Source organism: Ailuropoda melanoleuca, chromosome 16 (genome assembly GCF_002007445.2).
Source record: "Ailuropoda melanoleuca isolate Jingjing chromosome 16, ASM200744v2, whole genome shotgun sequence".
Taxonomy (NCBI): domain Eukaryota; kingdom Metazoa; phylum Chordata; class Mammalia; order Carnivora; family Ursidae; genus Ailuropoda; species Ailuropoda melanoleuca.
In genome coordinates, this window is record NC_048233.1 from 22,944,821 (window position 1) to 22,958,546 (window position 13,726).

Consider the following 13,726-nt stretch of genomic DNA (forward strand, 5'->3'; position numbering starts at 1 on the left):
AAAGTGACATATTTTGTTTTTAAATTGGACATTATGGGGTTAAAAATCTGAAAGAAGAAAGTAAAATGGTGAAAAACATAAATTTTGGTCCATATATTAAAGTTATTTTTTTTCAACAAAAATAGGCCCAGCTCATTAAAAAAAAAAAAAAAAGGAAAAGAAATAGGGATAGAGGCTTTAAAGTGAAGAACTGTATTGGATAATCCCTTCTGTTTAGAAATTTTATGGGGATGGGGCGCCTGGGTGGCTCAGTCCTTAAGCGTCTGCCTTCGGCTCAGGGTGTGATCCCAGGGTCCTGGGATCGAGCCCCACATCGGGCTCCTTCATTGGGAGCCTACTTCTTTCTCTCCCATTCCCCCTGCTTGTGTTCCCTCTCTCGCTGGCTGTCTCTATGTCAAATAAATAAATAAAATCTTTAAAAAAAAATTTTATGGGGAAATTCTATAATTCCATAATTCTCAATACACAATCAAGGGAATATTTTAAGTCACATTATCACTAAGACCATTCCCACCTGTAGGATAGATAAGAAAGGGAAATGAGATCACTTATAGGTTCCACCCTTTACTTGCTGTGTGATCTTATGCAAGATATGCTAATTAACATGTCTTTTCTCCCCTTCCTCTACAAAAGAGATACTAATATCTACCTTATTGAATTTGGGGCAGTTGTGAGTTAATACATGCAAAAAGCTTAGAACTGGTGCCAGACACATAGTAAAACTTAGGAAGTGTTAGTCTTATTATTTATCATTATAATTTTCCTCTCCCATGAAAGGAAGCACACTGAGAAGTCACTGAATTTAACGCAGGGAGAGCAGACCCTGAAAATGAATGACAATATGCAAAGAAAATTCCAGTTAAGTAATTGCCCTTTTTCCCTTGTATACCTTCAATAAAATGCAGACTTTAATTTTCAAATTTATCTAGTTAATAATCCATTTACCTAAAAAGAAAGAAAAAGAATACTGTATCTAAATTCAGACATTTATGATATATATTACTCAGATTACCATACAGAAAACCTCAGTCTTACTGACAGACGTTCATGAACATATTATAGAATCCTAATTCTAACAGGAAAATTACCTCTTCAGGATACAGAAAAGTTTTAAGGATATAAACCTAGCTGGCTGCTGAAACAGAAGTGTGTTGGAAAAAGTGAAGAAGTAGACAAGAAGTATGTTATGAAAAATATGCTAAGAAATCTATAGAAAATGGATTCCTTAGAAGTGCCTGGGAAGTGATGTACATAAATCTCAAACTAAAAGATTTGCAAATTAAACATCACTATCATTTTGACATTTTTAAACTCTTTCCAATTGCTATTTTCCGAGATAAGACTGAATACGAAAGTGTTGAGAAATTTACGATTATGTATGTGCGTTTGTGAATATTCATTACAACATTGTAATAAAAAATTAGAAATAACTTTACTACTAATAAAGATTTAAATAATGTTCCATTATTGGATGGAGTTATACAGCTACTAAAAAATAAGGTTATTGATGTATTCTGACTTAGGATCGTATAGAATGTTATTCATTTAAACAGAATATGCATTATGTTCTATGTATGTACGTAGAGTATGTTACATAAAATAACAAATATTAGTGATAAAAGAGTAATTTTCAAACACTTGTATGCTATTTCATGGTTTCATTAAAAATCAAAAGAGAGCTAGAGAGAGAAGAACTACAAATAGAAGAAATTTTTGTTAATATTGGTTATTTCAGAAGAGGGATTATGAAGAATTTTCATTTTAAATAGATTTCTGCAACATCTGAGCTTTTTTATAATGACGCTGCATTTCTGTTGTAAGCACGAAAATCCCAATAAAGTTAAATTCTACAAATGTAATTTAGAAGAATACCTGATAAAACTGTTTCACTTAATAATTTCATCTCCAGTTCACCTTTTGTGGCTTCAGATTCTTCCTGACCAACACCCTACAGAAAACACAAGGACAGATGGGTATGATGGTCAGTGTCTGCCGCAGCCCAGATTCACTCTTCACTCTCTTTCTGCTCCAGTTCCCACTTTGGAGGCCTGCTACCTTAATTCTCGGGCCCCAAACCGACACCTGCTCTGGCAGGAAAAGTGGACTCAAAAACAACATTTTAAAAATCAGTTAAAATGAGAGCACATCTCCACAGAACCTCACGAGGGCAGGAGCTAGTCTGCTCAGACGCCCTGATGACAACGCTCAAGTATAAAATAGACGAAAGGCAACGCAAGCTATAAAATCATTACTTACAGCCGCGTTTTGATTTTAGCCAAGTTTTAGATTTTCCTTGACTTGGGCAATCAGCTCTCTGATAGACTAATTCCAAAGCCCGTTTTTGGGTGAGCCTCTCGAGGAAATTAAAGATGCCATGCACCAAGTAATGTAAAAGACACTCTACTGTAGTGTAATGAGTATTTCAGTAGGAGGACATAAGTCTAGAATGTATATCTAAAACTGCCACTAACTTACTTTTGTAATTTAGCAAGTCATTGAACCATTTTGGGCCTCAAATCCCTGCTCTAACAACATATTTGGTACTGAACTGAGTGCCAGGCATAACAACACATCTTGGAAACAATCCTAAGAGATGGCTATTATCTTCATTTTACAAAACAAGGAAACTGAAGCTTAGGGAAATAACTGTTTTAAAAGTCAAATAAAATAAGAGAAGAATATTGTATACAGTAAAGCTGTGTACACTGTAAGTATTTGGTTTCTGTGTGCTAATATTTGCAAACTGGATGATATCCAGCAAACTTCATTTGACTCCATATGCCATCTGTACTTTTGGAGCAATAGGAAAATCTCATACCAGAATTTTAGTCAGAAGCTAGTTAATCCCATCATGTCTCTCATCCTCAACCATCATACAGAGCCCAGTCTCCCTTAATAAATTATCTTGTCCCTTATTCCTGTCACTGTATTGTCCTGTGTCTTCTTCTTGACCAGTTTTAATACCACTGCATTCTCTGCTAACCCTTTCCATGGCACCTCTGAAACATCTCATTTACTAACTCATTCATTCAAAGAATTTTAAGAGTGCCTAAATTGTACAGGCATTGCCAGATACTAGGAATAAACAAGAAAAGACAAGGTCCTGACTCAAGGTGCTCCCAGGCTATTAGGGAAAGCAGGTAAACAAATGGTTATAGTACAGTTTTGTGGGTACTGTAGTAAAAAGTCAGGGGGTCATACTAGAAATAGAAAGAACAGTTAATTCTGTGGGAAAAATATTCCGTGAGTGGGTAAAGATAGGAAATGCTACCCAAAGGTGGTAAAGTTTGAACTAAATCTTGAAAGATAATTAGGTCTTCCCCCAAAAAAATGGTGGGAAAAATTCCAAGTGTGAAGGCAGAAAGGCATGAAGTAAAACAAGGGTTCCAAGCACCCCAAATACTCAGGTATGGTTGGGGTGAGACATACTAAGAAGTTGTAAAAATTTGAAGCTGGAGAGAGGCAGGGGCTAGAGTGTAAAGTTTAGATGACACTCTAAAGACTAGAATTTCTCCTACGGATAAAAGCCCAGAAAGGACTTAATAGGAAAGTGGAATTTGGAAAGAGTATTCTGGTGGCCAGCTGATGAATGGATTCCTTAGTGGAGAGTAAGAAGTCCAAAGTAATCATGGCACACTACATCATAAACTAATGATGTACTGTATGGCGGCTAACATTACATTACATTACATTACATTACATTACATTACATACATAAATATCCAAAGTAAGAGCATCAGGCCCAAACTCAAGGTAGAAGTAATCAGGTTCATTAGAAGGAGCATATACGAGAGACGACACAGAGGTAGAACCAACATACCATGGAGGGTGACTTGCTATAGAAGACCAGGGACAGGTAACGGCTGATTTTTAGGTGTCCGACTTAGGTACTAAACTGCATGGTGATACAGTTATCAGGAAAAGACAAAAAGGGGGGTGCGTGGGCGGCTCAGTCGTTAAGCGTCTGCCTTCAGCTCAGGGCGTGATCCCGGTGTTCTGGGATCGAGCCCCACGTCAGGCTCCTCTGCTGGGAGCCTGCTTCTTCCTCTCCCACTCCCCCTGCTTGTGTTCCCTCTCTCGCTGGCTGTCTCTCTGTCAAATAAATAAATAAAATCTTAAAAGAAAAGAAAAGAAAAGAAAAGAAAAAGACGAGGAAGGACAGGTTTGGGGGAAAAGTAATGAATTCACTTGTGGGTATGCTGATTTTGAGGTGCACATGGACATCCAGGTGGCCTTTGACATTATCATTAAAAATCCAGTTGTGTTTCTTTCTTCAAGGAAGGATTCTGATCATTCAAAATACCAAAGATCTCAGGCCAATAAGCAAGGCAGGCTTTCCAACTCACATCTTCAAAAAAAGTTGAGAATTCTTCAGAGTTTAGACCAAACTGGTATCCTCCCTTGCAGAAAAACTCAAAATTTAGATTTCTCAAAGGAACTTTTCCCTCGATAGCCATAGTACTATGCCATGCTACAACAGGAATTTATCAGCTTCTCTGTTATCACAGAATACAATAATCTTGTATTTAACACACTGACTTTACATAATTCAGAATTTTTACCATTTTATGCTACTCTTTACCTCAGCTGACTCTTTTTTGAAGCTAGACTACTCGATGCAGGAAGCAACGTGTCAATTTACATTCTGGTGCAAGCCCCTTAATCTTGCTGACTACTCCAGAACGTTTTCCTGTCATTGCGCTTGTACCACACCATTAGAACATACTCCTGCACAAAACTTAAGCTCCATGGGGCGCCTGGGTGGCACAGCTGTTAAGCGTCTGCCTTCGGCTCAGGGCGTGATCCCGGCGTTATGGGATCGAGCCCCATGTCAGGCTCCTCCGCTATGAGCCTGCTTCTTCGTCTCCCACTCCCCCTGCTTGTGTTCCCTCTCTCGCTGGCTGTCTCTATCTCTGTCTAATAAATAAATAAAATCTTAAAAAAAAAAAAAACTTAAGCTCCAAAACGCATCTGTTGACAATATAATCTTTCACAGTTTTATACATTATGAAGCTCCTTGTGTTGGTTGGCTATGAAGCAGAAAAAAAATGCTTTTTTCTTCATATTATCATCATGTTTTATATCTGATCATGAAAAGTCCTGTTTCATCATAATTGTTTTACAAAATTGGCTATTTTTCATGGATTTTTTTCTTCTCCAAATAAACTTCAGTAGTGTTTTGTCAAGTCTCAAAATTACCAACTGGAATTTTTACTTGAATAACACTAAATTTATACAGGTATAATAAATCTATAAAATAATACTTTCTAAAAACTGTTTGCCTAGAAACATTGACAGAATATGAAACAGAAGGTAGCTAAAGTATAACTTTTCAATGAGACCTGGGCTCAACAGACACAGGAATTGCCTTACAACATGGGAAGGACTTCATAGAACACTAGCAAAGTATTTTTTTGTTGCAACTTGATAAATGAGCAGATATTGTAACATGGAAAAATATATATATATAATTTGAATTTGATATAAAACAAATATTGTAACATGGAAACAGATACAAAACAGATATTGTAACATGGAAAAAAATATATATATATAATTTGAATTTGATATAAAACAACCTGGATCATGAATAAGATCAGTGGAAACAGAATAGAGATTCCAGAAATAGATCTCATGATCCACTTGGGAATTTAGCATTTGGCATTTCAGATCAATAGGAAAAACCTAGGTTCATATGGTGTTTTGAGACAGTTGGGTAAGATTTGAAATAAAACAAATTTAGATTTTTCCCACTTTACACTAAAATAAATTCCAGATGGATAAAAGATTTAAATGTAAAAACGTAACTAAACCAATCAAAAGCCACAAAAATCATGAGAGTATATGATGAGAAAGTATGTGTTGACATCAACAATTATCAGTGCCGGAAGTGATCTTGATATTGCATATCTGAAAAACATCAGCACTGAGTACAAATTGGTCTAGAATTTTGTTGTCCATCAAAAGAATATCTATATAAAGGAAGTTCATTGGTCTGAAGTCCAGTTTTCCATCAAAAGGTGATTTAAATTTAGAGCTACAGAATAAATTGTTGGAATTGGCTCTTCATAAGGAATCAAAATGAATTTCGAAAATACAGTGTCATTTGCTTCATTTTGTCTAAAAGCTAAGAATGATTATCCTGAGTTTGCTGAAGTCTCATTTATTCCTGTGGCTTTAATACCATCTGTAGGCCAGTGGTTTCCAGATCTGTGCTAGCGAGGCTCTTCGGGACACACACAGTCTGTACTGCTCAACTCTAGAAGCGCGATGCACAGTCCGCGCGGACACGTAGCTGACTTTGAGCAGAGCTCCAGGTTCACATCTGCCTACCTGACATTTCCCTTCATGTGTCCCAAAAGTACCCTGCCCAAAATAAAACTCTTGTTTCACTGTCACTCTCAACCAGTTCAGTCCATTCCTGTGCATCTCAGTAAACTGCACCACCATCCGCTTAGTTTCCCAAAATAGAAACTCCGCAGGGCTGTTTTACCTGCAAAACATATCCCAAACATATCCACCTTTCCATGTCTCTTACTACCACCTTCGACCAGGCACCATGGCTCCTCATGCCTCCCCATGCCTCCCCACTGCTATTAACCAGATGCTGAGCTTCTACTCTGGCCCCGCCCAATCCATTCTCTACACAGGAGCCAGAATAACTGTGCAAAGCTATCAATCAGATCACGCCACCCTCCCACTTACAACCCTCTAACAGCTTCCCATTGCATATATGATAAAATCCTCACTTTCCTCTGGCCTGCAAAGCCCTGATTCTTCTGGCTTCTGCTTTCCTCTCTGATGTCATCACACACCACTTTCCTCCTTCCAACATATGTCAGGCCACTGGCCTTCTTACCTGGTACTCATTTCTGTCTCATGACCTTTGTAGTAATTGTACTCTCAGACTAGAATATTTTTACCCTATTACATAGCTGATTCCTTCTAGTCGTTCTCAGCTTAAATAATAACTCATCATAAAAGCCCTCCCCAACCACCCAATCTAGTCACCACCAGATTATCTCCCATAATCCTGTTTAATTCTGTGCATGACATTTATTACTATCTGCTGTTCTCCAGTTTTTATTTATTGTTGGTCTCTCATGACTTGTATATAAATCATGAGAGCAAGAATCTCATTTGTCCTTTCATCATTGTCCTGTGAGGGCAGAACAGGACCTGCATACATAGGTAGACATTCAATAAATATTTGTTGAGTAAAGAAATAAGCAGAAGGTCCGGGGTATGACCATGAAAATGGGTCGCTGAATTAAATTTGTGGGAAGTTGAAGGTCACTAAATGTTGACGCTATATTTTTTACATGGGTTATTCTCATGGATTTTAACTTTATCCATGATGATGCCAACAAGTACCTGAATCTCCAGAGATAGTTCACGTCTTCACACTTTTCCCCAATAACCCGAATAATTTTCCTTCTCATCTAAACTTCTCCATGCCTATCAAAGGATCTAGTTCAAATGTTACCTCATCAGAGAAGACATCCATTCACTCTATTTTTCTTTTGGATCAAATGTGATCTCTTAACTCCCATCCATAATCTCCCTCATTGCACATATCAGAATATGTTCTCCACAAGATTGTTCGTTGAAAATAAAGATCATGTTGAATTTCTTATAGAAGGTACTTAGTAATGTTTTATATATATCTACTCATATTTATGTTAAATCTCATATCTTTTTAGAGTATCTTAAAGATAAAGACTATTTTTAACTTGAACTTTAAAAAGTTCAAAGGCCCATATATCATGCATGCTCCTTAGATCACTACAATATTTCTGAAGGTGATTATCATCTTTTTAAAAAAACATTTCTCATAAATGCACAACATTTAAATTAGGCTTTTCTAAAAATTTTGTAAGATACATAAATTGGGAAGACAATATTACCCAATACCTATAATTTTAGTGTTATTATTATTACACATTTAAATTAACTAAAATATGGTATTAAGAGCCCTCTAGTGGCAAAGTTCTTAATAGACCTATAAAAAAAGATAATTTGGATCATCTTCTGAGATTTAGTTTTTTTAACAAGGTGCTAAATACTTTTTACTTGTTATCATATCACATATCACATACAACTCAGGTATTTTGGGTAATTCCGACCTTTTATACTGATAATTTGTCTTGCAATCAGCCTCCAAATTCGTTAAAAAAGATAGGGGAAATATATTTATATTAAAATATGCCAACCTAAAAATTTTAAAGGTAAGCAGTTTACCCTAAATAAGAAAGTTGTAAAAATACAGAAATCTCTTCCCCTAAAGCCAAAATATACTGTTTTCCTACTGATGTAACAGGTAGTCCCTAATTTATACATATACTTAAACACAGGTACACAGATACATACAAGTTAAATTTCATGAATTTACATGCCAATTAAAAAAGTTTAGAATACACTTGCCGAACAAAACAGTGTTGTGAATGGCATTTAGGGTTATGATAGTCCTTCTACTGCTGTGATTATAAAGGAATACAAACCTAACTGTCCTTCACATATATTGCTTCAAATTCATTCTGAGTTCCGAATGGACTGCAAAGCGCACACTTCCTGAGGCCTTGTGGTGAAAATGAAGCCTCCCTATCACCATTTGTACTATGTCACATCACTACAGGGATAAGAACTGCTGAGGACAGGTTCCCAAGAATCTCTACTGCCAAGATCAAAGTTTCCCTAAATGTAGCATAAATCGTTCGCAGCACACTCAATTGTAACTGAAAGGGTCTCAAGCATCTCTAATACAGAATGACGGAAGTGTGGATAGTGGCGAATTCCTTGATATGGGTGGCTGTGCTTTTACACAGATAGTTCACAACAAATCAGACTCAGGTCAGGGCCCACTTTTAATCACTTAAGCATACATTCATTCACTTATTTCATTCATTCAATAAACATTCATTGAACCCCTAACATATACCAGGCCCTGTGCTTACACTAAATACAAACTGTCAAGACACTCTTATCCTCAAGATCATAATTATTTAAGGTTAAGAATTCTGATAATTAAACAGAATAAGAATGGAGTAGAGACATCTAATTTAGCCTGAAGGGGAAAACTTTATGGAGGTAAAATTTAAGGTAACTCCTTAAAGACAAACAGAAGTTAGGTGCAGTGGGTGAGGATGATGGCTGGAAGAGAATTTCACGATGACGAAACAGCAAACGGGCATCACAGAGGCTTATGAACTTTTCTCCCTTTAAAATCAAAAAAAGGAAATATATTGTTTCATTTTCTATTAGAAAAGTAGTGTGTGGGGAAAAAAGTAATGTGTGTTCAATACTTGCTTATTGAAAATTCAAACAATACAGAAGTGTAAAGAAAATTTTAAAATCACTGATATTATAGAATCATCTCACTTTTCTCACACTCCCCACACCTGACCACCAAAATAGCTGCTGTTTGGTGACTAGGCTTCCAGATTTTCTTCTATGCATTAACAAGTAACAGAAATCCCCTCACAAAACAGAATCCTATGGCTAATATGGTTTTGTAACTTGAATAAGTATCTTAACAATACATTTTTGGTATCTTTCTATATAAAAGTATATAGGTTCCAGTTCAAGATGGTGATGTAGGAGGACCTTGAACCCACCTCCTCCCACAGACACATCAAAACTACACCTACATATAGAAGAGTTTCCTCTGGGGCTGGGCGGTGGGGAGGGGGGGAGCCCAAAACTAGCTGAGTAACTCCCACACATTGGGTGAATGAGAAAAAACCCACATCAAAGTGGGTAGCAAAGGCTGAGACACAATCTTGCCACGAATCCCACTTCCCTGCAGTGACCCGCAATCAGGAGGGAGTACATAGACATCAACATCTCTCTGAGGACTGAAGTATTTGAACCCCATATCTAGCACTGTAACTTTTAAAACCTGCAGTTGAGAGATCAGCCCCTAAAATACCTAGCTTTGACAGCCGAAGGGGCTTGTGTCCACAAAACCCACAAGGCTATAGCAAGCTGAGAAACAGTTACAAAGCTTCCTCTGTTTGACTTACCAGCCCCAGGGCCTAGTGCAGAAGCAGCAGACAGAAAAATCGCCCTGACTTTCTGTGAAAGAGGCTTATTTGCTTATCTTAAAGTATAGGCCCGAGGGCCAGGGCATATAATTTAATGCACCTCTAGGGGCCTATTGAATTACTCTTCAAAAACAGAAACCAGTGGGCACCATCTCTGTGTTCTCCCTCTGTCTAGCGCCAGATTCCAGTATCGCCCAGAAAGGAGCTTACAACCTATTTCTGTGTGTGATTTTCTGCAGCCACCACCCAGGGGACACCTTTAGATTGCAGATTGCGTGGCTCTGGTGACCAGTAGGGCTCACATACAAAAGTCCCATAGGGCCGTAACAAATAGTGAAAGGGTTCTTAACTGGCCACCATCCCCAGGAGAGGCAACAGACCCAGGAGTTCAGTCTTTTTGTGAAAGAGGCCTATTAGCTTAATCTAAATAGCTATGGCCTGAGGGGCAGGCTTCTAATTAAAAACACATCCAAGGGCCAACTGTAATCCTCCCCAGAGACTGCAATGGGTGCTCTCTCTTCGAGCTCCCACTCTCGCTCTCTCTCTCTCTCCCTGCTTCGCTCTAGAGCACCACTATTTAGCAGAAGACAGTTAGTACACGTGCCTGGTGCCCTGAGTTTTGCATCTAGTTCCCTGATTTTTGTGGCTGCTGCCCAGGTGATACCTCTTGATTGCCTGGGTCTGGTGGCCAATGGGGCTTGTTTTCATGGTTCACCAAAACAGTTGCAAAGAAAGAAACAGTCTTAACTGGCTATCACCCCAGCACTTAGCACAGAGGGAGCAAACAAAAATATCCTTCTTCCAGTATTCCCCGGAAAGATGTACATTTGCATACTTTATAAGCTGCTGCCTGAAGGCCTGGCTTCCAATTAACCTGAACCTAGGTGCTGATGGAGACCCTCATCTTTGGGAACAGATCTTGGTGCATCCTCAGCTACTGAGAGCCACTAAAAATAAAGTAGGCTGCTTTGGACAATCACAAAAGACCAAGAGACAATGAAGAGCTAAGGCAAGGTTGAATGATACGTTTCATCTGCTACATGAGGCCACTCCAAGACGGGGAGAGGTGGCTGTTTAATGCACAGAAACCAACAGAGAGAGTCATGTAAAATGAAGAAACAAAGGAATATATTCTAAAGGAAAGAACAAGATAAAACCTCAGCAAAGACCCTACTGAACTGGAGGTAAGTGGCTAATCTGATAAAGGTTCAAAACAATGGTCATAAAGATGCTCACCACACTCAAAAGAAGAAGGGATGAACAAAGTGAGAATTTCAACAAAGAGATAGAAAACATAAGACTGTGGAATAGAAATCACAGAGCTGAAAAATACAAAAAATGAACGGAAAAAATACAATTAATAAACTCAAAGGGCAGTGGAATTCACCCAATCAGAGCAGAGAAAGAGAGAGAGAGAAAGTGCGGAGATAGCTTTAGAGACTTACAGACATTACACAGGTCAACATTCACATTATAGGGGTCCCAGAAGGAGAAGAGAGAAGGGAGTAGAAAACTTATTTGAAGAAATAATGACTGGAAACTTCTACCCTGGGGAAGAAAACAGACATCCAGATCCAGGAAGCCCAGAGAGTTCCGAAAAAGATGAACCCAAAGAGACCCACACCAAGACACATTATAATTAAAGTGTCAAAAGTAAAAGACAAGGAGAGAATCTGAAAAGCAACAAGAGAAAAATATTTCATGACATACAAGGGAGCCCCCATAAAACAGTCAGCAGATTTTTTTCAGCCGAAAGTTTGCAGGGCAGAAGGGAGTGTCACAATTTATTGTGCTAAAAGAAAAATCAAAAACAAAAACTGCCAAGTAAGAATACCTGGCAAAGTTATCATTCAGAATTGGAGGAGAGATAAAGCTTTCCAGACAAGCAAAAGGTAAGAGTTGATCCCCACTAGACCAGCCTTATATTACAAGAAATGTCAAAGTGACTTCTTCAAATTGAAACAAAAGGGTACTATTTAGTAACAGAAAACACATGAAAGCATAAATCTCACTGGTAAAGGTAAATGTATAGTAAAATTCAGAATAATTAATGTAAAGATGGTGAGTCAATCTCATAAAGCTACTATAAAGGTGAAAACAGAAAAGTAGTAAAAATAACTATACTATAATTTGTTAAGGAATACACAAGATAAAAAGATGTAAATGGTGACATCAAAACCATAGAACATGGTGGAGTTAAAATACAGAGCTTTAGAATGTGTTCAAACTTAAATTGTTATCAGCTTAAAATGGACAGTTATAAATATGTTGTTTTATGTAAGCCTCATAGTATCCACAAAGCACGGAACTTATTGTAGACCCACAAAAGATAAAGAGAAAAGAATCAAAGCATACCACCACAAATCAAGGCATCATACAAAAGGAAGAGAGCAAGAAAAGAAGAAAGAACAGAGGAATTACAAAATAACTAGAAGACAATGAACAGAATGTCAATAAGTAATTACCTATCAATAACTACTTCAAATGTAAACCAACTAAATTCTCCAATCAAAAAACACAGAGTGGTTAAATCATAAAGAAAGAAGACCCATCTATAGGCTGCCCAAAAGAGATTCACTTCAGATGTAAAGACACACACACACAGTGTGTGAAGGGATGGAAAAAATACTCCATGCAAATGAAAACCAAAAGAAAGATAAGGTAGCTGCACTTCTATCAAAGACTTTAAGATAAAGACTAATAAGAGACAAAGGTCATTACATAATGATAAAGGGGGCAATCTAACAATATACAACATAAAATTTATGTACCCAACATAGGAGAACTTAAATATAGAAAGCAATTATTAGCAGATCTAAAGGGAGAAAGAGCAATACAATAATAGTAGGGAGCTTTAATACCCCACTTTAATCAATTATTAGATCATTCAGACAGAAACCTATAAGGAAACATTGGCCTTAAATAATATGTTAGACCAGATGAATTTAACAGACATATATAGGCCATTCCATCCAAATGCAACGGAATATACATTCTTCTCAAGTGCACACGGAACATTCTCCAAGATAGATCATATGTTAGACCACAAAATAAGTCTTAATAAATTTAAGAAAACTGATATCATATCAGGCATCTTCTCCAACCACAATGTTATGAAACTAGGAATCAATTACAAGAAAACTGGAAAATTCACAAATATGTGGCAATTAAAAAACATGCTACTGAACCACCAATGGGTCAAAGAAGAACTCAATGGAGAAATTTAAAAAAATACCTTGAGACAAATAAAAATAGAAATACAGGGGCGCCTGGGTGGCACAGCGGTTAAGCGTCTGCCTTCGGCTCAGGGCGTGATCCCGGCGTTGTGGGATCGAGCCCCATATCAGGCTCCTCCGCTATGAGCCTCCTTCTTCCTCTCCCGCTCCCCCTGCTTGTGTTCCCTCTCTCGCTGGCTGTCTCTATCTCTGTCGAATAAATAAATAAAATCTTAAAAAAAAAATAGAAATACAACATACCAAAACCTATGGGATGCAACAAAAGGAGTTGTAAAAGAAAAGTTCATAGCAATAAATGCTTAAATCAAGAAACAAGATAGATTCCAAATAAATAACCTAACTTTATACCTCAAAGAACTAGAAAAGGAACAGATGAAGCCTAAAATTAGAAGTAAATAACGAAGATCAGAACAGAAGTAAGTGAAATAGAGACTAAGAAAACAATAG

At 37.5% G+C, this 13,726-nt stretch overlaps 1 protein-coding gene across 6 annotated transcripts in view; it reads right to left on the reverse strand.

Annotated features, from left to right (window-relative positions):
* Window positions 1-13,726, reverse strand: part of CFAP94 (cilia and flagella associated protein 94) — a 57,595-nt gene that overhangs the window by 10,516 nt on the left and 33,353 nt on the right. For all 6 annotated transcript variants that reach the window (XM_034646543.1, XM_034646542.1, XM_019795323.2 and 3 more), the window contains one exon: window positions 1,873-1,948. In XM_034646543.1, coding sequence (XP_034502434.1) covers window positions 1,873-1,948 — 76 coding nt within the window. The remainder of the gene's footprint in view (window positions 1-1,872; window positions 1,949-13,726) is intronic.